Below are 24,117 nucleotides of genomic sequence, written 5' to 3'. Positions count from 1 at the left end.
ATCTTATAAATAAAAATTTTAAAACATTCAACGTGTACCAACAAAAAAAAACTTAAATAAATTTCATATACGTAATATGAAGTTTACATACTTCAAATACACCAAGAAAAAAATGGAGAGAAACACAAGCATATGATCTTGCAAACATTGCTACATTATTGTCTAACCAATGATGGTCTTTCTTTAATTTCTTACTACAATATTATTGGTTCAACAAGTAGTATTGATAAGATGAGGAAGACAAATGAGAAAGATGCATTTGGATTTTCTTGGTTGTCTATGCATTTTCCTCATCCAGGAGAAACACCTACTTCCTCTTTTCTTTTTTGTCTCCTTCTCTCTATCGTCTTCTTCGATTTCTTTCCTTATCATATTTTGGTCCTTTTCTTCTTCTGACTTGACATCCTTCAAACCCTGAAAACACCCTTCAACGTAAGCAACTAATCAGGTGAGTTAATCATCACTATAGTAAATTTCTATAATTTCAAAAAAAATGTTATTGGTTGAATGGATCAACCCGTAAAAGTATCTTTGGGGATATATACAAACGTGCACAAATATATTAAGCCTTTTCAATGTAGACTACACAAAATCATAACATGGGGTCCAATAGAAGATTTTTCATGAAATAATTAGAACATCGAAGTTGGACGATTCTGTGTTTTCTATGATGGATACTACTATCAACGTATTGTATCACCATTTGTCCTTTTTATAATTAAAATATCATGAAGAAGATACATCTCAAAAAGGATACAGTATTTTTATAAGTATAAACAAACAAAACGTGGAGTCTCATCACTGTCTACTCTATGATTAAAAAAACAAAAATTATACACTGAGCATTCATGAAGTTTGTGTTCTCTTATCTGTGAAAGAATCTAATTGCACAAACGAATTCAAAGTTTTATGCAATTATTATGTACAGTACCTTTCTTTACATGATTTCAATTATTTCGAATGGCCCAATGCAAAATCGTACCAGAAATTGATAATTATAGTTGGAAGTTTAATATTGTTCCCAAAGAAATTGATAAATGACTAAATGAGTATAATGCCCTTTCCAAACATGTTTAACATAAAAGTAACTTTCCCTTTTTTTTTTGCCTTAGATATACAAAATCTTACTTTTAAAACGACTGATTTGGGAGAGAAGAATCTTGTACTAGTTGTCTATGTTACCGTTGATTATATCACGAGTTATACAAGCGCATTTGATTTTCTACCCAAATTTTATAGAAATGTTTAAATTAATAATGAATGTGTTGTGTTAAATCAAGAATTATCATAGCAGAATTGAACATATGTGTACCTCTTGTTGAGCTTTCAACTTTAGTGCATACTCAACCGGCGAATTATCATCTTCCACCTGTCTTTTCGTTGATCTCTCCATGATCGGCGACGTCGTGGCTGGACTAACACTAGTTGCCGGTGCACTCTGCACACCCACGTCTCGTTTCAACCCCACAACTTTCTTTTCTGCTCCCAAACACCCCCAAACTCTTTTTGGTTATAAATTTAAAAAAAAAAAAAAAAAAAAACCCATAAATAAATCCAAACTCTTTCGAGATCATTAACAATCACCTTGGATAAGAACAGGATATGGAGATCTAGAATCCTCATGAATGATTCTGACGGTAGGAGTATTAATCGTTCTTGGATTGTTGAAATTATGATTGGAAGGCAAAATCGTGAATGGAGGAGAATGCGTGGTGGATAAGTTTCTGAAGGATCTTGAATTTAGGGTTCTAGAAGACAAACACTCTATAGGAACTTCACCAGACAAAGGATTGCAGATGTACTTCTCTGCTTCGTTCCATTTCGAGTTTAGCTCAACAACCCCTTCTGGTTTCAACCAATCACGTTTCTTCTTGTACATTGTTTTTGCTTGTAATGCTGCTGTGTTAGCAAATAAAACAAAACTTACGAAAATTATTATTGTACTCTGTTCTTGTATAACAGAGCTTCTTTTTATTACTAGCAATGATATATAAACAAACCAATACAGTGTAATATAATGACCTAGTTGAATAAAGATTTATCGAAACGTAATGATTTTAGCAGAATTGTCTTTTTAGCTTTTTCTTAATTGACAACAATTACTATAATATAGGACGTAGCACCCGATGGTTTGATTAGTCATTCAAATTAGCAAATGCTTAGAATAGGTCGAAATTCTCAAAAGTTTCAATCTTCGAAACTTACCCTTGAGTGCACTAGTGAAGGAATAATCTGATGGGTCAATCTCATCTGTCACAAATATTCAAAATTACAAACACTTTTCTAAGAAAAGATATATAGCATTATAATAAAGGGAGGTTATATATGCAATTAAAACCTTTGAGGGAGTAGCCAGGAGAAGACGGAGTACTACTAGAGATGGTGAAGTTTGTTGCACAAGACTTGTGATCTTCTCTGAAGCTTCGGATACATGAGGCAGAGAACCTTGTAGAAATTCGATTTTCGCAAGTTAGATGACTTTTTCGAGTCAATTCTCTTAGGCTTAAGTTAAACTCAAGCTCTTCGCCATGCAAAGCCATTAGAACTGAATATTTTGCTATGAAAGAGCAACGGAGGATTGTGAGAGGGAGGAAATGTACCTTTGAATGTTAAAGGCATCGTTGAGTTTTTTTTTGGTTTTTTATTATTACTTAAGATATTGACTTGCTTTGTAGTTTTCTGACTCATCTTTAATTTTGTTTCGTTATATAGGGTATTTCAATATAATATCTCTTGAAAAATATTATAAGATAATTATTATGTGTTGAACTATAATTGGATGACTTAGATATAGTTAAGGATGACTTGGATATGATAAAATCTCACAATAAAGTTTAACTTTCTTGTCTTCTGCTTTTTTTGGGTGTAATCCATATATAGGAAACAGATTCACTTGGCATGTTCCAATTTTTCCTCGAAAGGTTATGATCTATATTAGTTCTAGTTTCTTTTTCATGTTTTAATTTGTATAGTGACAGTTAAAACTTCAAGTATGGAACTGATTAGTCTGACAAGATTGATTGATTTAACATATTTGCCTATTTTTCACTGTTATCAAATTGACTGAAAAAAAAATTGCAAATAGAAAAATTTATAATTTACATGTGTGAAAATTTTATTTAATCTTATAATTAACATGTCTGAATTTTTAAAAAACTTATATATAAAGAGAAGAAAAGGAATATGTATGTACATAGTCCCCAACTCATAGATGATAGTCTGTTACTGCTGTCTTTATTATAAACATTAATATTCTCGAATCTCGACTATATACTATTTATGAGCTACGGATGAGTTGAAAGTTATGGCAGCTGGTTCTATTCACTTATGAGTTAGTCCGGGTTGATACGCGAAGTTGATGTTTATAGTCTCATTTATGAGTGTGTGAGATATAGTGAATAAGATGTTTATCGTTCATATCATAGTCTCCTACCTATATATCCACATATCTGAAATTCACCGCAAAAGAATAATATGAAAATGACATATCTATCATTCATTGATTGATGCCTAACCTTTTTTGTAACAGCTTCTCTTCTTTAGCTGAAACCTCTAACGCTGTCCATATGTATGTTTGGACGTCAATTTCATGTTTTAGGTACTAAGAGAATTAACTATGTATGAAATGAATTACATGTAAACAACATTTTAAACTATGTGATATCGATTGATAGAGCAATACGTTTTATCAGACGAAGAATCCAAAACAGACTATCATTATACAAAAGATATATTAATAATTTAGTATGTATTGAACAAGCACTTCTAGACTAAATGCAGTCGCTCTTAGATTTCTAAGGAGCTTGGTCTAGATAACATGTGAATTGTTGTGATGGACCAACAACCCACTATGAATGCTTATGGTTGTTTTCAATATATAGCATGAAATATGGAATTCTCTTTCTTAGCATCTCAAAGATAAAAACAACGACAACAAAAAAGTTGAAAGGAGTAGCTTTGTGTTCCATATGTAAACCACGTGCATGTTATAATCATCATCATGTCACATTCATCATCTGATCCCTGTTATGGTCCATGTTTTCATTTATAAGTTCATGGGTTTGATTTGAATCCCATGGACACTATGTTGACATTCGAATTTTATGGTAACTACAATTTTATACCCAACCAAAAAAAATAGATCTCACAGGTTTTAACAAAACCAAATCATGTCTTAGCTGCTTCAGGATATAGCATATGCGTACAAGGTTCCTGCCAAAAGAGTAAAACATTTCAGAGTTTAGCGGTTGTGTTTTCTGCAAAAGAATGTTTTTATGATTCTATCTACCACTGGAATAGATGGAACCAAACAACTTACGTAGCCCGAGAATCCAAGGTTTTGTATAGGTCTTTCATCTCTTATCTTATTAACTCTATCTTTCTCTTTTATGATAGCTTCCTCATCAGACTTGTCACCCTAAGCATGAAATAATCCCCGTCTGAAATCCAAAAGCTTTTTGTACCTGCAGGACCAGAGACCATATAATTGTTGTTAAGCAAAGAAAATTTTGATATCCAATGTGTCAAAAAAAAAAAACAATATCACTTTACCTAACAAACATTTCAGGAACAAGGGATCATTACATCCATAAAGCGAGGCAAGTGCTGCATATGACAAGCAAAGATTGATCCGAGAGGATGACGACCAGAGACAGGCCAGACATTTATATACCCGGCAGAGTCCAAGATCAAGGATCTTCTAATGGACAATCCTTGAATAGATATCGCCCTAAGAGACCTGGTCAGCGCTACCAGCAGCAGCGTTTAATTAGCACATTCTTGTTTCAGAAGATGGTTGTCTCTGTTTAATTAGCAACCCCTTGTTCACTGCAAAGGGTAACAGGCTAGATTAGAAAGTATGAACGCCACTACAACTGCAGCAGAGAAAAGGCATTATCATTATCATGTTATCAAGAAGCAACAAGAAGTCACTATCCTTTTGCTCAAAAATAGAAAGTAACTCTCCTAATCCACACAGAATCAGCTTGCTTTCCTGTAGTCTACTTTTATCTTACGCACATTGTACCACCAAATCCTTAAAAATATGCAATTCCTCAATAAGGCAATCACAGTATATAGAAGCATTTAAAATTCATGATCATTCACATTAGAAATCACCAAAATAGAAAGAACCTTAAAACGATCATATCAAAATCCAAAAAGCACCACAAGTAGTAGTAACTAACTCTATAGACTTACAATGAACAGGCTTTCTACTTCTTCTTGTTCCGTTCAATCTGCCCATTACGCAATCTCCCACCGTCTTTCTTCTATCTCCCTCTCTCATTGTCATTATCTTACCCTAAAATCAACAAACCCGACAATATACCGACCCGGTCTAGCACATTCAATCACACACACACACCACATCTGATCAGCTTCACAACCACAGCGTCATCATCTCCATTCTCCACAAGAAATGCTGTCATCAGTCACCACCTTTGATACCAAAGATGAGTATTTTTGGAGCTCACATTGCAAAGTATTTGGTTGAGCCCAACGATTTTAACTGAAAGATTCTACAACAAAACCCCAACTTTCCGATCACAAATCAGTCTGGCTCTCTCTCTCACAAAGCCTTTGTTTTCCCCTTCCCGTAGACCATAGAATCTGAGAAGAAGACCACGATATGGCCCAGCAACGATAAAGAAGACACGCGGAGACAATTCAATTAGCAGACTCGTCGTTGGAGTTATTAGGGTTCTGAGAGAAACGAAGTCGAGGAGCAAGAAGAAGTGATTAGGGTTTGTAGGTATGAGAGAGATGGAGGAATCAAGTAGAGTTAGAGCAATCAGCAAGTGATGAGGAGATAGGTTAATAGAGTATAGATGAAACTTGAGGATAAGAAGGAGAGAGAGAGAGAGAGAGAGAGAGATGGGTTTGGAAGACTAAGCTTTGATGATCGGACAATCGCCATTGTTGTCTTCTCTGTGATGAAGCCTACTTTATACATCTGCATAGGTCCGAGAAACACACAGGAAAGAATCAAATCAAAGTAAGGATCTTTGGAGATATCTGCTCTTCGTGCTTCATCAGTTTTTTATTATATTATTATTATTTTTTGATCATGTAGCTTCTAAATTTAAAGCCCAGTAAAACTCAATTGGGTCCATAAAAAGTTACTTAATCGCATGTTTTAATTTAGCTTGTTAAGGCCCTATAATTCTTTATTTAATGGCCCGTTAAGCCTCTCAGATAATATACGATTTAATTAACATATCGTCTATACTTTTTTGTCTAATACCAAAATTTCACTAGAAAATTAAAAGTACCACAATGATTAGGAGACTTTTTAGTTAAATAATTGTTCAAAGTGCATAGAAATACACTAAGGACAAAAGTATGGGTCAGTCAACCAATATTAATATAGACGGATAATGCATTGATGTTTGTATATGTAAGCAATTGATTAGATTACTAGCTAGAATACTAGTTCCAAGATATTGGATGCTTCATTAGCAAGAATCCAATCAGCCTTAGTTCGAATGATTAGTAAACCAAAATTACAAAGTCGAAATTGTTTCTTGGTGCGTTGCACCGGACAAGTTTTTAACGACGGAGACTATATATCTTTTTAATCATCCAAGACCAACAAGATACGGGTTAGTGATTCTTAATTGTGTTCAACTTCATTGTTAATTAAGCCATATAATTGAATATGGTAAAATTATCATGATAATGGTTTCTAATGAAACGAATTAGAGTATTGGTATTAGTAAATTAATTAGTAAGGGGACAAGTGAACGAAAATTGTCTAGGTTATGCCAAACAGTAACCCTTAATTAGCCATGCCAATTTCACGTGCAGCATGCTCCACATGCTTCTTCTAATTTATTTATTTCTATGTTAGGTTTTGTTTTCTTTCTCTATTTTTATTATGTTATCTTACTTCAGAAATTCTTAATAATTGAACAAGAGAAGAACTACCAAGACAACATTAGTTCAAGACTTGTGTCTTTTTGTTCAAATAATAAGATATTAAAACTGTTATTATTGTTTTTTTTTTTAATTTTCCTTGATATATAAAAGAAACAAAAAAAAAAAAACTTCGATGGATTGTGGTTATAATGACTGTACGCAGCCGTAATACGATACGCAGTGTGTGTGTTGTGTGTACGTAGTTGAACATATAACAAACAATATTTACAAGTTCAAAATGTTCTGTTTTTGAAGCATGCATGCCATAGGGGAAAATCGGGATTATAATATAGTAGGGGACACAAAACAATTTTCAAGAATTGAGGCGCTGATAAAATATATCTATGTAGGTTTCGGTATTTGATAACTCAAATTAAATTAAATTTCTTATATAACTATTCAAAATGGAGAGATTGTGTACGTAATACTATATGAATGGTTAAGTACTGGAAACTGTGTGAAGCAAGGGCCAGGTTCAAGTTACGGCTGATTTCGTGGTGGAACACGAGAAAAGACATGTGGGATTATGTTTTCGGCTATTATGTAAAATTTGTATATAAAAGCTCACAATCGAAAATTTCAAGTAATTAAAAACTTAATCTTGTTCCAATTATGTTGGGTTTGATGAAAAGTATCATATACATAATATTTGGCAGCTTTTAGCAGTATAATTATTTTTGATACTTGAGCTTACGAAGTTTCTTTAGATTAATGCTTTCTTAAGGTACCTTTAACGAAAAAATGTTTTCTTAAGGTACACTATTTTAATAATAGTAAAAAAATTTGCAAAAAAAGATTCAAATCGAAGTTTCAACTTTAACCCATTTTAAAAGAGCAATAGATGTTAGATACTCATAACTGATATAAGTTCCAATAATTTCGTTTTAATGGTGAAGGAATCGAATCCATTTGTGCATTTATGCACGTTTGACCAGTATGTTGTTATTCATATGGTGATATGGAACTAGATATCAATACGGTTTTGAGTTTTATATGTATCGGTACACAAAGGTTTTTTTTTTTTTTTTTTTTTGAAAAACGGTATATTGCAAGTTAATTTATTTATATATGATTTGCCAGCTATTTTAATATAGACAAACGAGCCTAATGTTAGAAAAATTAATCTCGTATTTTTATTTGCGAGTAAAAATGACTCAAGCATCCACATTTGATGGGATCTGTATATTTCATTTGAAGCAAATTGGCTCTAACTGGTCAATGTGTTTTTTAAAAAAAAGAATATATAATATATATATATATATAAGAAAATTATATATACTATATCTAGTTTTTCATCACATTATACTATTTTTACTGATTAAAATAATTACATTTTGTCACTTGACTTGTTAGTATATTGCATAGAAGAATATGTTATGCAACCAAATGGCCGACCAATGTATCTTGGTTGGTGGATTTTCACATTGTTATGTAAAGTTTGGTGACGTGACTCAACCATGAAAATGATAATAATTTGTCGAGCATTATTATTTTTATTATTCATATGGTTGATCCACTGAACATAATTAATTTTTAAATATTTAGATAGATACAAATGATTAATTATCTATTAAAATGTAGAATGCAGACAAATTGATTCTCCCTATAAAAACTCATTCGAACAACTATCTTCCCCATCAAATCACTTATCTTCCAAAGCTCTCATCTCTCTTCACAAAGTCACACTCTCTACATCCATAGAAGATTCCTGCTTGGAAAGAATCGAAAACAATATTTTCAAAGGATTAGTCATATAAAATCTCACAATCTTTTTGGTATTTGCGATACGCTCATTGTTATATCAAATATAAAACCGGACTCTTAAGGACGCAGACGACGGATATGGAAGGCATCATGAACTTGAAGAGAAAGGAGAAGAAATCACAAAGTAGAAGACTTGGGAAATATCTCAAAGAACAAAAGGGAAGGATTTACATCATTAGAAGATGTGTGATGATGCTCATTTGTTCACGTGATTGATTGGTTTATTCATTACTACGATACAAATACAAACATATTACATATATACATGTGTATGTACGAGTATATATGAGTGTGTTCAAGGGCAAGATGAAAGCACACGCATGTCAATGCTAAAGATTTTGGTTGCTTTTGTTTTGTATTGTCCGATATGTATATACATAGCGAAGTTGAGCAGTCATTAATATACGATCATTAGTTATGAAGTTAGTTTTATCATTTATTACTCTTTGCAGTAATGAAGTTTACTGTTTTGATGCATGCACCTGACGTCTTTTACATTCATCTTTGTAAATGCCTCGTCGCATATATATCTAAACATGCAATGACAAAAATGTTTAATCATTAAATGACAAACTGTAAAACGCGACATGGTTTTGTGTATTTATATATACATATGTATTCAGAGCCGGCGCTGAACTTTCTAGAGCTACAAGTCCAAAAAAAAAAGGGGTCGAATCTGAGTAGTGGTGTCAATATCAGTACTCCTAAACCATTGGCCTAAGAAAAAACTCTTGTAGAAAACGGCCAAAAAAATTATTTTATTATGCACGGCCGCAAGCCAATGCTTGGCTTGCTTGGCTTCTTGGCCGACTCTGTATGTATTATGTATATGTTATCAAAGAAAATGCTCTACTGATCGTGAGGAGATTTAATTTGAAATAACCGAGGGGATCGGAGAGCACCACTGCTTTCGTATTCTTATACAACTTGTGCATGTTCATCAGTCATCACTATATATAGAATCTTTGATACACAAATCACTGATTTCTTTACTTAACAAATCTTAAGTACACACCACTCATAGATATTCTTATTCTGTCCCCGTATGATAAACTGTAATCTTGAAAAGCTGAAAAACTTTGAAACTTTTAATCAAAAATAAAAAAGATTTATGAACTAAAAAATATGGACATGTACACACACATAAAAGAGATAGTATATTTTCTTCGGACCCAATAACAAAACTCAAGATGAGGCATCCTGTCAAAAAGCCCACAAGCCCAAATAATTAATTCTCTCTTGTTTGTTCCGTAACCCCACATCGATAAACTTGGAAGTAAACTAAAGGGTTTATATATCGCTCGAGTCAATAACTGATTGTCACCTTCTGGGACATCTGATAAAATTGGAACGATACAGAGAAGATTAGCATGGCCCCTGTGCAAGGATGACACGCATAAATCGAGAAATGGTCCAAATTTTTTTTGCAAAACTTTATAGATCGATTTCTTTCTCCTCTGAATAGACCAAGTTATGTTATAGAAGACTAGTATGCAATAGTGATTGTGTATAAGTCGAACATTCTCTGGCCAATCTTTTTTAATCCCCATGTCCACAACCAAAAACCTATAATAATAATGATTCAAGCTTCTATTTGAGCAGGAGCGGGTACAGGTTTTTCTAAAGAACATTTATCAGGTTTCATGGAATTAAAGAGTTCTAGAACTTCTGCATTGCGACGGATATAACTTGGGGACATAGACAGCAAATCCTGAGATTCACTATGCTTTCCAGACTTCAACATAGCTTCGAATACACGCAGAACCATTGAATTAGATGGAAACTTCTTTGAAGTCACAGCCTTGAGAAAAGCGAAAGCCTCGGTGCTTGTTCCACTATTTGACAAGTAATCCATGAACGGATCCACAAAAGGAGGGAACCCCTGATTTTTCATCATAGGTAGAAGACTCAACGCTTCTTCAAACCCACCATCTCTTGCTACCTTCTTCATCAACAGATTCCTCACCATAATCTTGTATGTACTATGCCAGGGTTTCAACTGATTTTGTTTCACTAGCTCAGTGAAAAGCTTGTATGCATCTCTTGCCTTAAAACTGTTGCAATAAGCAAGTACCAACTTCTCAAAGGCATAACCTGCATAAGAGACTACCTCTTTGCCAATCATCTTCTTGAAACACTCTGAAGCTTCTTCGAGATCTTTAGCATCACAATGCCCTTCAACTAAAGACGCCATTGCTTTGTCGTCTAAATGATCTCCAGAGGTTTCCATAAAGTTGACAAGTTCATTGGCTTCATCTTTCTTTCCCTTACGACTAAGTCCTGATGCAATCACACTCTGCAGGTCACCGCTAGGAAAATAGCCACCTTCGTTCATAGCTTTCAACACCTCATTACTCTGCCCAAACCTATCAACGCTTCTCAAAGACTTGAGGACATGCTGCAGCATAGAATCAGGCACAGCGTTGCCCTTTTCAGTATAAGCTTTCACAGTTCTTAAGAACAAATCCATGTCCAATTTATTTGCAGTAACAATTTTCTTGAGTAGTAAACTGCAGCAGTGCGGGGTGGGTGTATTGCTACCCGCCATTGCAAACTCGAACAATTCGACAGCTTCTTTAATCATTTTAGTCTGACAGAACCTTGCTGAAACCCTAACATAAGTCTCCATCTCCATCTCGTAACCAGCAGTCCTAGTTTCTTCTATAATGTGTTGAAACCTATCAAGAAACTTCTCTTTCCCTAAGACCCTGGCCATAGCATTATACGTCTTCTCATCATGCTTAAAATTGCCAGACTCATAAATCCACCTAAAGAACAACAACCCTTTCCTCGGATCCACGTCAAGCTTTTCCAAAATCATCTTCACAAGGTCACTTCGAAACTCAAGTTTCAAATCCCTTAGCTGTTTCTCCACATCAGCACCCCACACTTCCTTCATCACAATCTTACACACCCTATTGCAAACCTTGTCCACAGAATTATCCATAGAACCTGAAGCAAAAATCTCTTTAAGCCTCTCTAAATCACCTTCCAGACCATCTTTCAGAAATCTCTCACCGACTTTATCCCTAACACCAGCTGATACACCATGCCCTTTCTTCTTCATAGCATCAACCAGTTCCCAAAACTCACGAACAAGACCATTAACACCAAGAATACGCAGCATCGTGTTATAACTTTTGGAGGAAAGCTTTCGAGGATAAGCCTCCAAAACCCATTGGAAAAACCTTCCCGCAACATCAGGGCTTGATTCAAGTTCCCTCAGAACTCTCAAAGCTAATTCATGGCTAATCACAATACCATTCGAATCAAGTTCATTCCTAATCTCATCCTTACCATTCAATCTGCTAAAAACATCAATCACAACAGCCTCAGCAGGTGGTTTCTCTTCAATCACAGGCTCAGATGAAAAGCTTCGGCTAACAGAGCTCGATCCCAAGGCAAAAAGGCACTGTCTTTGTTCCAAAACTCCAACTCCAGAACGTTCATGGAGGAAAGAAGAGAAAGATCGGGTCGAATTGGAAACTACCTGGAACTGGGACTGATGAGAAAGTAATAGACGATGTGACGAACGGTAGCTCCGAGAAAGTAGCAACCGCCATTGATACCTCATCTTTTTGTTTTTTCAATCTTAGTTACAAAAAGTGTTTGGTTTTGATTTGAACAAAAAAGATTGGATTTTTACGAATGGAACCGATGGAGCAGCAATGGCGAGACAGAGGAAATGGTTTTAGGGCTTTAGACTAAACCTCTGAGCAAGACAAAAGGTTCGACTAGACTTATTTTTAAAACTGTGGTCCTCCTTCTTTTTTAGATTTTCGGTTTTAGCCACAACGTTTTAGAATTTTGTCAACATTCCTGTTTTCTTGACTTTTTGTGTTCACTGATTCTTACCAGATCTTTAATAGTGTAGGTGGGCCAAAAATGTGTGAAGCCCTATACATCTGTTCCGGGCCGGCACTGGGCCCATTACCACTTGATTTATATATCTAGTGACCGACCTATCCGCACTTAAAAACAAAAAGAACAACAACAAAAAAAACACATACACAGAGAAATCCCTACGTACGTCGAAAGAAGAAGAAGATGGCGGATATTCTGCGGCGGATGTTGGAAAGCGGAAAGCTAACGGACGAACAATGCCTCTCTGTGTTGAGGGTATTAGATTCCGATGATAAAGTAGTGGGTGGATGCACATCTGAGAAGGTATTACTTTCTTTTGGCCATGGCTTAGATATTAGAAGATTATCCCAAACCTAACCAACTTTCTCACACTCTCCTCCTTGTTGTGTCTATCAGAAAGCCTCAAAAGCTGTTAAACGAATCGACAACCGGAAATCTCTGAGGCAGTTGTTGGACATGCGGGAATCTGTCTGATGAGGAAAGCTACCTTCTTTTACGTCAAATGGATGAAGATGAAGGTGAAGAACCGGGAGAAGTAGACGAAAGGTACTTCCGCCAAATCATTGATTCTCAGGTAGGTAACCCCTAACAATATTACTTACCTCCTTCCCCCCCTCCCCGCGGCTATATTGTAATTTGTATTTTTTTCTTTTTTTGGGGGTTTAGTTTTTCGATATCGATCGTGACGTTCGTGTCCCACGTGTGATCGGAGTCTCACAATTTTATTTTGGGGAAAAGGAGGAGGAAGAACAACCACCTCCCGAAATGGTTCTCTACGGCCAGTTGGCTGTTCATTGGTTCAACTTTGAGCACAATAGGAACTTGAAGTTCTTACGCATACCAAAATTGAATACCCAACATCCCTTTTCTGTATCCTACTGTAGAGGTTGAAGATGTTGATGCTACTGTAGAGGATGAAGATGTTGATGCTGCTGCTGATTCGTCTCCGTCGTCTCTCACTCTGCAAACTCTGGTCAGAAGACCTTTTGGTTCCTTTTTGGAAGCTATGATGGAAATTATGATTGAACTCTGCAGAATCAAACCCACCACAACAGGTTTTCTTTATTTTTTTAATTTTATTTAACCAAATTGAAACAAAGAAAGAAATAAAGTTATTTTGTTTCTCTCTACTGACCTGACCTCCTTTTTTGTTTGTAGCGAATGAGGAACCATTCGAGCACTTCATGTTGGATGGGGTAGATGTGTTTTACAGAGAATGTATGCCTACCTTTTTGTCGGGACCGCCAGAAGAAGCAGCTGATGATCAGAGATTCTACGAGGTTCAGGACGAGGACATTCGTAAAAATGATTGGCTTCGTCTGTATACCCACTTTGCACTTTTGAAAGTTTGCGAGGCTGGATCTCATCCTTTCCTGCCAAAGGAGATGGAGTTGAAGAAGATACTTGTGGAAACCCGAGTAACAACTCAAGAAGATGATGATGATGATGATGATGATGATGAGCCGCCGTCTCCGATTCTCAAGTCTATGAATGCCATCTTCCACATTAGCTTCAGGGCCAACTGTCGCGACTACAGATGCATAATAAGGAGAACTACAGATGGGTTACCAGGACATATGCGCCTCGAAGTCCATACCTGCTAAGAAACACGGAGAGATTGCTTCTCTCCTTCAAGAGATGATCAAAGTTGGTGCTCTGTTACAATCACTCGTGAGAATACTTCTTCTTATGCTTTATGTCGTTTTAGCTATATCCTTTGGTTTCTAATCCACCACCGCAACTATATCTATGATCTTGCATTTGTGTTCTCTATCGTATTAAACAGCAACCGCCATTGATACCTCATCTTTTTGTTTTTCAATCTCAGGTACAAAAACACTAGTGTTTGGTTTTGATTTGAACAAAAAAGTTTGGATTTTTACGAATGGAATCGATGGAGCAGCAATGGCGAGACAGAGAAAATGGTTTAGGGCTTTAGACTAAACCTCTGAGCAAGACAAAAGGTTCGACTAGACTTATTTTTAAAACTGTGGTCCTCCTTCTTTTTGAGGTTTTCGGTTTTAGCCACAACGTTTTAGAATTTTGTCAACATTCCTGTTTTCTTGACTTTTTGTGTTCACTGATTCTTACCAGATTTTTAATAGTGTAGGTAGGCCAAAAATGTGTGAAGGCCCTATACATCTGGTCCGGGCCGGAACTGGGCCCATTACCACTTGATTTATACCCTGTTTTCTTGACTTCCTGGGTTCACTGATTCTTACCAGATCTTATTCTCTTGAAAACATTTTAGTATGGAATGATCCAATCATATGTTTCTCTCAAGAAATTTTCCAATGAATTTAGTAACTTTTTGTCATATAATTTTTAAAGGTTCCAAATTTTATTTGAGGAACAAAAACTTCACCTAATGTTCCAAATTATATCTTCATTTTGGATAAAATTTCCAAATTAACACCAAGGTATACATTGTGTTCCTCCCCAAATAGGATGGGAGCTCACTTTTAGCCCACACATGACAAAGATTCTATTATATGTACATTCTAAACTTATTTTCTGTAAGCAATTGCTCGTAAATTCTTAATATATGATTTTCGCTTATCTTATTCGGTTGGTCTAATTTTGTTTGAAATTATGTTACTTTATATCTTCTTTTGCTTTCATAATTTTTGACAAACTTTTATTAACTATATCGATAAGATTACATAATTAAACATCCAAAAGGAAAGCAAGAAAACAACATCAGAAAGTGGCAGGAATGAGAGAATTAAAACCCCCAATTTATTAAACACAAGTCGAAGAGGGGAATTAATTAGAAAAAGAAGTTGAAAGTGATTAGTTGTTTTTGTTCATGCCGGTCTTGTCCTTGACGACATCAGCAGCTCCTTGTGCCTTCTCCTTCACTTGTTGTCCCGTCTACAATTCACATGTACAAATAGAGGGTTAGAAGACCATATACTATATAATTTGACTTAATTTTCAATATTATGAACGTTTCTACTAGAAGGGAAATAATTGAAGGACTACAAACTGAACCTGTTGCAAGGATTCTTGAGCAGAACCAGCAGCATCTTTAGCCTTGTCCATCATACCACCTGCCTTCTCCTATATTCACATATTTTAACATTATACATTAATATGGAATAGAACAATCTTGTCTAAAAAGAAGTAAATTAAACAGCTTATAATCCGTAAGCATTTTCGGGGAAACAATTTAAATATAGAAATGAAGTGATCTATATTACCAGTAATATATTAACAAGAATGAAACGAAATGTGTAACAAAAAATATATTAAAAAATATGACTTTAAGGGTTAAGAAAGAGAGAGACACCTTAGTCTGGCCAGTGGCTTGACCGGCTTGGTAGCTCGCGTTTTGCTTGTTGTCCATATTCTTCCAGTTATGTGTTTGGTTAAACTTTGATTGATTGTTGTTGTGTTTGATGATGAAGTGGTAGTAGAGTTTTGGGTTGCTATTTATAACCCAGAGACGTGCTTGGGAGTCTCCACGTATCGAGGACACGTGCATCGGTTCGAGAAACTTGCCTCCGTCGGTGGCTAGTATTAGCATCCACGTGCTGGATAACCGTTTGACCAGGACATCAAGGCTTCTTACGTACGTGGTTCTCTCGATTGCTGATCCTAAAACGACATGGTTTTATTTAACTTAAGCTTGTATTAGTCTGTTGAGCAATGATAGGAAGTTGAGCAGTGTGAAAGAATTACTATTTTTTTTTGTTACATTAATTAAGATTTTTAATTATTTTTTTTCACGCAATTTTTGTTGTATTAGTTCTTAATTTCATATTTCACATATACCTCATCTGTTCCAATATATAAGATCTTTTAGGGTTTAGTTTTGTTTGATTTTATAAGATTGTTACAAGTTTATATGCATACATTACATGTTAATTAAATAATGTTTGGCTATCTTATTGTTTTAATTTTGTTAAATTATAAAATATTTATTGTTTTTTTAGTTTTTGTGTTTTTAGCCAAAAACTTTTATATAATAGTAGAACAGAGAGAGATTCAAATTCTATTTCTTTTTTCAATTTAACAGATCCAATTTTTAAGGATGAAAACAAGATGTTATGGTTTTGAAGGTTTTTTTCTTTTGCTACTGTTATTTATAGGAGTCATCATCTTTAATTCTTTCTGTTAAATTGTACTCCTAATTTTTAGTTCTTACAATCCCATTTAAATAAACATCTCGAAAACTAAATTAGTCATACAAGGAGTAAAAAAATCGTGAACTTGTTTTCTCTCGGTCGATTTCTCATTTTTTGGTTTATTCTCTTTAAGTTGAATATCTATGTAACCAGAATCTGAACTTTTGCTACATTATTGGCAAACTTTTTTAACGAATCGTTAAGAAAACAAATAGTATGTAATAGAGAAAACCAATATTATAATTATTATAATAACGATAATAATAATAAGAATGACAATAAAATTTCAAAATAACAACATAGTCTCAGGTCATATAAAACCCATATTCATAAAGCAGAAAAACAAACACCAACACATTTGGCTTGTGAAGGAGATAAACTCAACCTCACAAAGCCCATTATTCATTATTCATTATTCATAAGTTTTTTAAAAAGAAAAGAGCAAAAAAAGAAAAAAAACAGAAAGCTCGAAAATATTTTTTAGATAGAATTCTGCTAGATTCCCTCGTCCTTCTCGTCCTCGCTGCTGCAGCTATTGTTGCTGCTCCATTCACACTTCAAGGTAGATCTAGGCGATCCACAGTACTTACCAAGTTTCTCAAACGTCTGATACATCACTGTTCCACTCTCTTCTCCTAGAGACTCAAATGTCCTCTCTCTGCACCCATAGTCTTCCAAGTCTACACTGATTTCTGGCTTGTACGCGTTCACACCAACGCTCGAGTGCACAGCCACAGAGAACTGCTTGGGCTCAAAGCAAGAAAGAACCCTTGTCACCAGCTGGCTCAGGTCCATAGTGTTGAAGTCGTAACCCACAGCTTCGAAGCTAGCGTAGCTAAACCCATCCTCAGGGGTCACATGGATCGTGGAGATTGCATCTCCTTCAATTGAGTTCATAGAGTAGCCACAGGGCTCGAATTCAAAGTCACAGATCTGGGACTTGGGAAGGATCTTTCTGATTCCGGAGTTGTCAGTCATGGACCCGGTCTTGTCAGATTCATCCTTGTAGAAGACGAGAACTTTCTCTCTGTCGAGACCCGTCATGCACATCTCAAGCGTGTAGACATTGTTATTGCAGTTGCCAGAGTCCTGGGCAGAGGCAGCATAGACGTGCCATTTCTTAGTCTCATCATCATTGCCCATCAAGTAGGCAACGCTGTTCAAACCCAGCTGAACAAAGTGCTCATCAAGAACAGAGACTTCTTCAGAGAAGCTGCGATGAGGGAAAGGCTGGCCTCCAGGGCAGAGGAAGGAGCCACGAGTGTACTTGACAGACTTGACACTCAGAGAGAGCTCACCAGCAAGCTTAAGAAGTGGCGGGATAGAGAGGAGGAGCTTAGTGGTACCGCAAGTCTTGATGATGACTTTGTAGGGGTAGACAAAGAAGCTGGACTCAGAGAGCACGTAAGAGTCCAATTGATCGTTGGAGAGAGATGAAACGATCGTGCAAGCAGCAGGAGTGAGAATATCATCAAGCTGGGACTTGGTTAGAGCACGGAGCCCAAGTCCCTTGGAGTCTTGAAAGATGCTTGGCTCAAAGAAAGAAACCTCGAGCCGTTTCTCGTAACCTTCGAAACCGATTGCAGATAAGGCCATATTCGCCTAGTAGTAGTGTGAGCGAGGGGACTAGTTGTTGTAGGAGGAGAGAACGATTGGATCCGGGAACCAGCAGAAACGGAGCTTAGACAAAAGAAAATTATAAACTGGAAAATAAAGAAAGCTATAACTATATAGCAGGAGACTCGGTGCACGCTAGTACTCAGGATGGCCTCTTAGCGCACTGCAACAAAACAAAAAAAAACCATTGTTAAGAGAATGAACGAATAATGGGAAATCGTAAGGAATTGAATTAAAAAAAAAGGAGACTGACGTTGGAGTAGACAGAAGATTTGAATTTCTTGATTCCACCGTTTGGACGAACGTCTTCAATGCTGTAACCGAGGGGAGCTTCGTAAAATAAGGAACTACTACTGCTAGACTTCTTATTACCACCTTTCGACTCCATCATAATCTCATTCACGCTTTTCTGTTATACACAAACATATCAAAAGGTTAGACGACGATAAATTAACTAACCATGTATGTATACAACAACAACAACAAAGCTCTCAACAATGTCTAACTAGCACATGACGAACTCATTACACCAAGAACAAACGAAACCAAATATATATATTAAGCATATCGGTAAAATTGAGGATGACAACATACAAAACGTAAATCCTATATGACAAATACGTACGTCAACACAACAACGATCGGGACCAGAGTCGTTGGTTTTCAGATAACATACACCAATCAAAAACATGCATACGAAATCTCGATGAAGATCAGAATTGTGAACCTACCTAACAATACTAAGATCCTGGATCTGTTTAAATAAGATGATGAACCAAATCGAAGAGAGAAGGCAATCGATCGTGAGAGAGAGATACTTACATATAAATGAAAGATAGATCCAGATCGCGAATTACGAAACCCTTAAACCTGGAAATTGAAGAAAACAAAAAAAAACCCAGAATTCAACAACGACCGAACAGATCTACGAATGAGAGAATCATCGTATGGAAAGTAAAATCAGATCTACGAATTCAAAAGAGAAACTAACCAGATAGAGATGATGATGATACAGGAAACCGCAAGACTATCGAACAATTTCGTAAAAAAAAAAGAGAGAGGCAGAGGAAACCCTAAAAGATTTATGGGTAATGATGAGGCAATGAGAAGGAGATGATGATTCGTTCGTGAGGAGAAAAGCAAGCTGGAATGAGTCCTCTTTATATAACTAGTCTAGGGTTGTGCGCTTCTCTCACAATTACGTTTTTAACCTTTTCGCGTTTTTTTCACGTGAAGCTATCTGAACCGTTGATTGTTTTTGTACCAATTTGCCGTTTTCAGGTTTTTCCCAGATATACCCTTATGAAACCCCTTTTTTTACGTTGGAATCGGTAGGTGCGAAGAGCATCACCATTCCTGACCGCAGATTAATATAATAGCAACAATTGTTTTTTTTTAATTTAATAGTATTTGATTTTTCCTTTTTTTGCCGCTAGTAGTAGAATTTATTTATTATTTTTAGACATTGCTTCTTTTTTTGTTTGCATTATCTTTAGGCGGAACAAAAACAACAAAGACGAGATGAGGAAACACGCTATGATATAATCTAACCACTAAAAGATCGACACGTGTTCAGATACGTGTGCCCGTTGAAGCGGATAACTCGAGGCGAGCTGTAACGTTAGCGTGGGCCTAAAGAATCAAATTCTACTTAAAGGCTCTCAACTGCTCCCACTAAATGACAAAAATTGGGCCTCCCGTGACTCATTCATGACTCATGTCCCACCGTTCATAAAAGTAATAATACCAATCAGCTAGTATTTTTGACCACTCTTTTGTGCAATTAATTATTCCAAATCCTTTTTGTTCAACCATAATATTCATACTATATTTTAAAGTCTCAGATTTTGAGCTATTTTGGTACCATGAACCTTAATTAAAACAAAATTATGAGATCCGATCTTCTGTTTAAAAAAAAAATAAGGATAATTATTAAACAGCCTTATAATTGGTCTATGGTAAAAACTGGGAATGGTTTTACACTTTTACTGATTTAGAGTGTCTTGTCAATCTCATACCACGTGCAAATTAAATCCTTGATAAATTTCATCCACATTTTTTTATTAATATTATTCAGAAATTCTGAAAAATATATAAGTAGAAAACATATTATTTACCTTCCACACATTATATGAGATTTTTCTAGGAACATAACTCTCTCTATCTACACATTAGCTGGAGCATACCTTCTTTTCCCAGAAATTGCTAAAAAGAACCAGAAAGTTTCTGATAAAGAAATTCCTCCCCCCCCCCCCCCCCAACTTGACAAGTATGATGAAAAAAGAATATATTCCAACCAAAACAAAAAAAAAAAAGTTAAGTAAAATGAGAAAAGAATTCGAATCCAATCGTCTGGTTCAGGTTATTACCAACCGGTTCTTCTATGGTTGAACCGGTTTGGCATTAGTCTTTTCATAGTCCAGTTTCAGTTCTTCCAAACGCTTTGATACCTGGGATGAACATAATATTAATGCCACAATTTTTAATCAACAACTCAAGACACCTCAGAGATTTTTTCAACAATACTAACAGATTGTACAGCATCAGATCCCTCAATTGTTCACTATATAAAATGAATGATATCGGGAATCTGATTCTTTCATATCTCTCCCGAGTTATATCATAGAATATTAACCAGCAGAACATTAAGGAGAAAGCATCACTTTTCGGAAAAGAAAGAGAACCTTAATAGAGTAGGCCAATGGAAGCAATGTATCTGGATTCATTGCATCTTCCGGGAAAATTTTCAGAGCATGTATTAGTTTTTCAAATGGTAGTTTTACCTGCAGAGTAAACAATATACAATGTTTAAAAAGCTTGGTTCTTCGAAGTTAACTTACAGCTCATAAAAACACTTTACTCACCAACTCATCTTGGCAATACTTCAACAACGCTAAGCCGACTTTGAACACGATTTTAACACCCTTAAGCATGAATGACCAGAGAGAATATAACAGAATCAGGCTTTGATTACAGCAAATACCGAAAAAGATTTTAAAGATGTTATCTAGTTACCTCGGAGAGAAACACATCCCATATCCGTAGAGCCAAAGGAAAAGGAAATGAATAAGAGAAGACGGTGATGAACCATTGACTTGCATACATACTCGGATTGATCATTTCTTCAGTAAAATGTTCTCCGAGCTTTGGAATTAGCTCTTTTACCAAGCTTTCTAACTGAAATAGGTATTGCTGTACAAGAGGAAGCCCTGCCTACATTATACAAAGACAATGACTCTTTGATTATACATTCCGACATTTTCTTATATGGCATAGTTTTACATAGTAAGCATAGATAAATCAACATAACTATCATAATTTCAGTATCTCTTTATCTATGAATCGATAAAAGTTTGTCATTTTCACGATACCATTTAAAAAAGGATGAGAAACCTACTGAGATCAACATAGCAGTTTATCTAAACTTAAAAAAAACTCTCACCAGAATCGATATAAGCCTAGTCAATGAAGAATTTTCAAAAAGTAGCCACAAGTCAAAATCTTGCAGAAGGTAACATTTTTTTTTTCTCAACATAGTCATTTTCTTGCAATCTTCCTATAAATAAAAATGTCATTGCGTCCCTACTCCAATGATGTCTTCTTGTTTAAGGGTAATTCAGCAAAGTAGAGATGATTAAAAAAACTCACATGATACAGTCCTTCCATTGGAGCATGAACAGCTCCTTTTAGTAACGCAACCAATAGCCAGAACGCATCTTCTTCGCTCATATAAAGAAGCAACAAACCGGCAATAAACCCCATCCCCTGCAGATATTAGAACCATGAATCTCAGTACCATACTAAAAAAAAAATGAGAGAGAAGGGAAATATCTGGAGGACAGACCTGCACATATCCAACATCTCTGTCATAAACCGAGTATGCCTTAAGGACATTGTATAAAGATCTTTGCCCAGGTCCATGTCTCTTCTGAAAGAAAACATGTGATGGGAAAGTACGGGATATGTCTCGAATGATATCAAGTTCCGATGCGGATGTTTCATAAATCACCAATTGCTGCATAAGAAAATCAATATATTATCAAGAATATGATGACTTGTAAAGCAAACGATACAAACAGAAAAAATTACCTCATAAACACCAGGATTCATAAGCAAAAGGTCCCTACTTCCTGAAATTAACTGCCAAACAAGACCTCGTAAGCAATCTGGGATCCCTTTTCGTATACGCCTTTTGACGATATTAGGTTTTCTCCTAACGTAATGCTTCCAGTCACTACCTCCAACCCCAATCATCTTCCTCCATTTTCTCACCTTTCTCTCCTCTCTACACCAAAACAACATAAAACACTCTCTCATTCTTACCTCTATGAAAAAAAAAACTCGAATACAATTTTTCAATAAGGACATACCTGTTGTCATGGTCAGTAGATGATGTAGTTCTAGTCTTGCTAAAACGCTCTGGAGAATTGCCATGTTCTTGCTTCAGGAACCCGAATCTATCCACCGGAACATGAGAAGTGACGACTGGTCCTGATTCACTGTCGTTTTCGGTTCTTTTTCTACTCATTCTGCTACTAACCTGAAGAAGAGACTCCTAGCATTGGTTTTACACAGCTTTCAGTCTCCTTCTTCACAAGATTGTAATCAAGCTGCATAATGTCACAATCATAGAAACCTGAGCAAACATTCCAATATATCCCCAACAGACTAATCAATACCATCGCCACTAACCAAGTAAATTCTCAAAATTGAATCCGTGACGATATATATTCAATTACAATAAGCATAAACGCGATGTAGAACGAAAGTAATATCCATGGTGATCAGTTTCTATCTAGACGACCACGCACAAACTTTAGAGAAACAGTTCCGTGATAAAATATAAAACTCACCAACCAACGTGTAGTTAGATCAAAAGACTCGTACCCAAATCCTCGATGTTTCCGATGAATCAAAGGAGTCGAGAAACAATCAACTGGGCTTCTTCTTAGATCAGAATTGCGGACCGCCGAATTCGCAGATTGAATTGGAGAAGATAACTAGATAAAGAAGAAATACAACGTTGGTGATCACATCTGGGGAACTCTCAAAGACGCTTCAATTGTACCAATTCTTTGAATTTTTCATCCGCTTGAAGAAAGTGATTTGTTTTTTTTCGAAAAAAAATAAATTTTTTTTTTTGAACTAAAAAAAATAAATAATAATAATAATAATAATAATAAATAAGAGTGAAACCAACAACATCAGCGTGAAACGACGTCGTTGAGAATATTATTTAATCCTCTTTATTTAATCAAACAAAATCTGAAGTAATGCTATTTTTGGAAATTTTTTAGAGATTAACTTTGTAAATAAGTTTTTAAATAAATATAAAAAAAAGTAGAAGCCAAAATGTACTTCAAAAATGTATATATAGATATATATATTTTAAATATGATAGTCATATTTGTAGAATCATTAGTCGAACAATTTTTTTTGATATAACTATTTTAAGTTTTTAACATAAAGATTTGATTTTGATTGCACGTTTTATTGTTAGCATTTACTCGTTCTCTTTGTTAGGAAATTGGAGATATTATTTGTTTCTATTCTCGATTTTAAGCTAATATTATGTATATTTCTTCAATAAATGTATAAAATATTAAATAGAAACTATTAATTAAGCCGAGATAATGTAAGTAAACTAACAGATTTTTTGTAAAGATCTATTAAAATAGGTTTGAAGATTTTTATGGGATTAAAAATTTAATGTGTAGAGTTGTTTATGGAAAAATCGAAATGTATAGATATTGTCCAGCTATTTATGGCAATAAACGTATCAAATTAAGTAAATTTAAATAGTTATATTAATTGAGTTTCTATA

General features: G+C 35.3%; 6 protein-coding genes, 2 non-coding genes and 2 pseudogenes across 15 annotated transcripts; 3 read left to right on the top strand and 7 right to left on the bottom strand.

Moving 5' to 3' along the window:
• Positions 1-48: 48 nt before the first annotated feature.
• Positions 49-2,673, bottom strand: LOC104763851 (uncharacterized). 4 transcript variants are annotated; one of them, XM_087509238.1, is made up of 5 exons: positions 2,339-2,673; positions 2,206-2,250; positions 1,585-1,896; positions 1,313-1,479; positions 49-425 (listed from the first exon to the last, which is right to left on the bottom strand). In XM_087509238.1, exons 1-5 carry the CDS (start codon positions 2,538-2,540, stop codon positions 408-410), a joined length of 744 nt encoding a protein of 247 aa, XP_087365364.1. In that variant the 5' UTR covers positions 2,541-2,673; the 3' UTR covers positions 49-407. The 4 variants fall into 4 exon arrangements, with proteins under 4 accessions (XP_087365364.1, XP_087365304.1, XP_087365334.1 ...); XM_087509178.1 differs by having other exon boundaries at positions 49-414; XM_087509208.1 differs by having other exon boundaries at positions 1,585-1,899; positions 2,339-2,651.
• Positions 2,674-3,967: 1,294 nt separating this feature from the next.
• On the bottom strand, positions 3,968-6,020 carry LOC104775845 (uncharacterized; annotated as a pseudogene). The gene is made up of 5 exons (XR_015564628.1): positions 5,846-6,020; positions 5,440-5,810; positions 4,552-4,844; positions 4,319-4,463; positions 3,968-4,212 (listed from the first exon to the last, which is right to left on the bottom strand). The product of XR_015564628.1 is annotated as an uncharacterized LOC104775845 (transcript).
• A 2,559-nt stretch (positions 6,021-8,579) lies between these two features.
• On the top strand, positions 8,580-9,076 carry LOC109132222 (small polypeptide DEVIL 2). The gene has a single exon (XM_019243510.2). The coding sequence runs from the start codon at positions 8,761-8,763 to the stop codon at positions 8,896-8,898; it is 138 nt and encodes a 45-aa protein (XP_019099055.1). The 5' UTR covers positions 8,580-8,760; the 3' UTR covers positions 8,899-9,076.
• Positions 9,077-10,001: 925 nt separating this feature from the next.
• On the top strand, positions 10,002-10,105 carry LOC147949422 (U6 spliceosomal RNA). Its single transcript, XR_015565351.1, has one exon. It is a non-coding gene; the product is annotated as a U6 spliceosomal RNA (small nuclear RNA).
• An 80-nt stretch (positions 10,106-10,185) lies between these two features.
• LOC104775710 (pentatricopeptide repeat-containing protein At3g02490, mitochondrial) lies at positions 10,186-12,394 on the bottom strand. The gene has a single exon (XM_010499706.3). The coding sequence runs from the start codon at positions 12,254-12,256 to the stop codon at positions 10,265-10,267; it is 1,992 nt and encodes a 663-aa protein (XP_010498008.1). The 5' UTR covers positions 12,257-12,394; the 3' UTR covers positions 10,186-10,264.
• A 654-nt stretch (positions 12,395-13,048) lies between these two features.
• LOC104703046 (UPF0725 protein At3g44770-like) lies at positions 13,049-14,213 on the top strand (annotated as a pseudogene). Its single transcript, XR_015564627.1, has 3 exons — positions 13,049-13,120; positions 13,213-13,601; positions 13,705-14,213. The product of XR_015564627.1 is annotated as a UPF0725 protein At3g44770-like (transcript).
• Positions 14,214-15,156: 943 nt separating this feature from the next.
• On the bottom strand, positions 15,157-15,973 carry LOC109132285 (stress-induced protein KIN2-like). Its single transcript, XM_019243883.2, has 3 exons — positions 15,839-15,973; positions 15,541-15,609; positions 15,157-15,420 (listed from the first exon to the last, which is right to left on the bottom strand). The coding sequence occupies exons 1-3, from the start codon at positions 15,893-15,895 to the stop codon at positions 15,340-15,342; spliced, it is 207 nt and encodes a 68-aa protein (XP_019099428.1). The 5' UTR covers positions 15,896-15,973; the 3' UTR covers positions 15,157-15,339.
• A 987-nt stretch (positions 15,974-16,960) lies between these two features.
• Positions 16,961-18,681, bottom strand: LOC147949421 (S-adenosylmethionine decarboxylase proenzyme 1). Its single transcript, XM_087509070.1, has 2 exons — positions 18,543-18,681; positions 16,961-18,356 (listed from the first exon to the last, which is right to left on the bottom strand). The coding sequence occupies exon 2, from the start codon at positions 18,270-18,272 to the stop codon at positions 17,172-17,174; it is 1,101 nt and encodes a 366-aa protein (XP_087365196.1). The 5' UTR covers positions 18,273-18,356; positions 18,543-18,681; the 3' UTR covers positions 16,961-17,171.
• Positions 18,682-19,115: 434 nt separating this feature from the next.
• Positions 19,116-19,428, bottom strand: LOC104774421 (uncharacterized). The gene is made up of 2 exons (XR_015596179.1): positions 19,285-19,428; positions 19,116-19,163 (listed from the first exon to the last, which is right to left on the bottom strand). It is a non-coding gene; the product is annotated as an uncharacterized LOC104774421 (transcript).
• A 901-nt stretch (positions 19,429-20,329) lies between these two features.
• LOC104772726 (uncharacterized) lies at positions 20,330-23,452 on the bottom strand. 3 transcript variants are annotated; one of them, XM_010497511.3, is made up of 9 exons: positions 23,147-23,452; positions 22,664-22,903; positions 22,383-22,578; positions 22,138-22,308; positions 21,942-22,058; positions 21,309-21,506; positions 21,158-21,217; positions 20,978-21,076; positions 20,330-20,743 (listed from the first exon to the last, which is right to left on the bottom strand). In XM_010497511.3, the coding sequence occupies exons 2-9, from the start codon at positions 22,819-22,821 to the stop codon at positions 20,675-20,677; spliced, it is 1,068 nt and encodes a 355-aa protein (XP_010495813.1). In that variant the 5' UTR covers positions 22,822-22,903; positions 23,147-23,452; the 3' UTR covers positions 20,330-20,674. The 3 variants fall into 3 exon arrangements, with proteins under 3 accessions (XP_010495813.1, XP_010496354.1, XP_010496908.1); XM_010498052.3 differs by having other exon boundaries at positions 22,664-22,929; positions 23,147-23,398; XM_010498606.3 differs by having other exon boundaries at positions 23,181-23,396.
• Positions 23,453-24,117: the final 665 nt, after the last annotated feature.

This window comes from Camelina sativa, chromosome 1 (genome assembly GCF_030686135.1).
Source record: "Camelina sativa cultivar CO46 ecotype springtype chromosome 1, ASM3068613v1".
Taxonomy (NCBI): Eukaryota; Viridiplantae; Streptophyta; class Magnoliopsida; order Brassicales; family Brassicaceae; genus Camelina; species Camelina sativa.
The sequence above is the reverse complement of the archived record's forward strand: the minus strand, read 5'-3'. Positions and strand labels throughout refer to the sequence as shown.

What these genes read in the sequence shown, in the direction of transcription:
- LOC147949421 (XM_087509070.1), bottom strand. Translation starts at nt 18,272, where the DNA reads ATGGCCTTATCTGCAATCGGTTTCGAAGGTTACGAGAAACGGCTCGAG.
- LOC104763851 (XM_087509156.1), bottom strand. Translation starts at nt 2,540, where the DNA reads ATGGCTTTGCATGGCGAAGAGCTTGAGTTTAACTTAAGCCTAAGAGAA. An exon ending in TCCTGGCTACTCCCTCAAAG is followed by an intron (nt 2,251 to 2,338) that starts GTTTTAATTGCA and finishes TATTTGTGACAG; the next exon opens with ATGAGATTGACCCATCAGAT. An exon ending in AGTTGAAAGCTCAACAAGAG is followed by an intron (nt 415 to 1,312) that starts GTACACATATGT and finishes GGGTGTTTTCAG; the next exon opens with GGTTTGAAGGATGTCAAGTC.
- LOC109132222 (XM_019243510.2), top strand. Translation starts at nt 8,761, where the DNA reads ATGGAAGGCATCATGAACTTGAAGAGAAAGGAGAAGAAATCACAAAGT.
- LOC104775710 (XM_010499706.3), bottom strand. Translation starts at nt 12,256, where the DNA reads ATGAGGTATCAATGGCGGTTGCTACTTTCTCGGAGCTACCGTTCGTCA.
- LOC104772726 (XM_010497511.3), bottom strand. Translation starts at nt 22,821, where the DNA reads ATGAGTAGAAAAAGAACCGAAAACGACAGTGAATCAGGACCAGTCGTC. An exon ending in GGGATGTGTTTCTCTCCGAG is followed by an intron (nt 21,218 to 21,308) that starts GTAACTAGATAA and finishes TTCATGCTTAAG; the next exon opens with GGTGTTAAAATCGTGTTCAA. An exon ending in CATTGGCCTACTCTATTAAG is followed by an intron (nt 20,744 to 20,977) that starts GTTCTCTTTCTT and finishes TGTTCATCCCAG; the next exon opens with GTATCAAAGCGTTTGGAAGA.
- LOC109132285 (XM_019243883.2), bottom strand. Translation starts at nt 15,895, where the DNA reads ATGGACAACAAGCAAAACGCGAGCTACCAAGCCGGTCAAGCCACTGGC. An exon ending in AAGCCACTGGCCAGACTAAG is followed by an intron (nt 15,610 to 15,838) that starts GTGTCTCTCTCT and finishes ATGTGAATATAG; the next exon opens with GAGAAGGCAGGTGGTATGAT. An exon ending in CTCAAGAATCCTTGCAACAG is followed by an intron (nt 15,421 to 15,540) that starts GTTCAGTTTGTA and finishes TGTGAATTGTAG; the next exon opens with ACGGGACAACAAGTGAAGGA.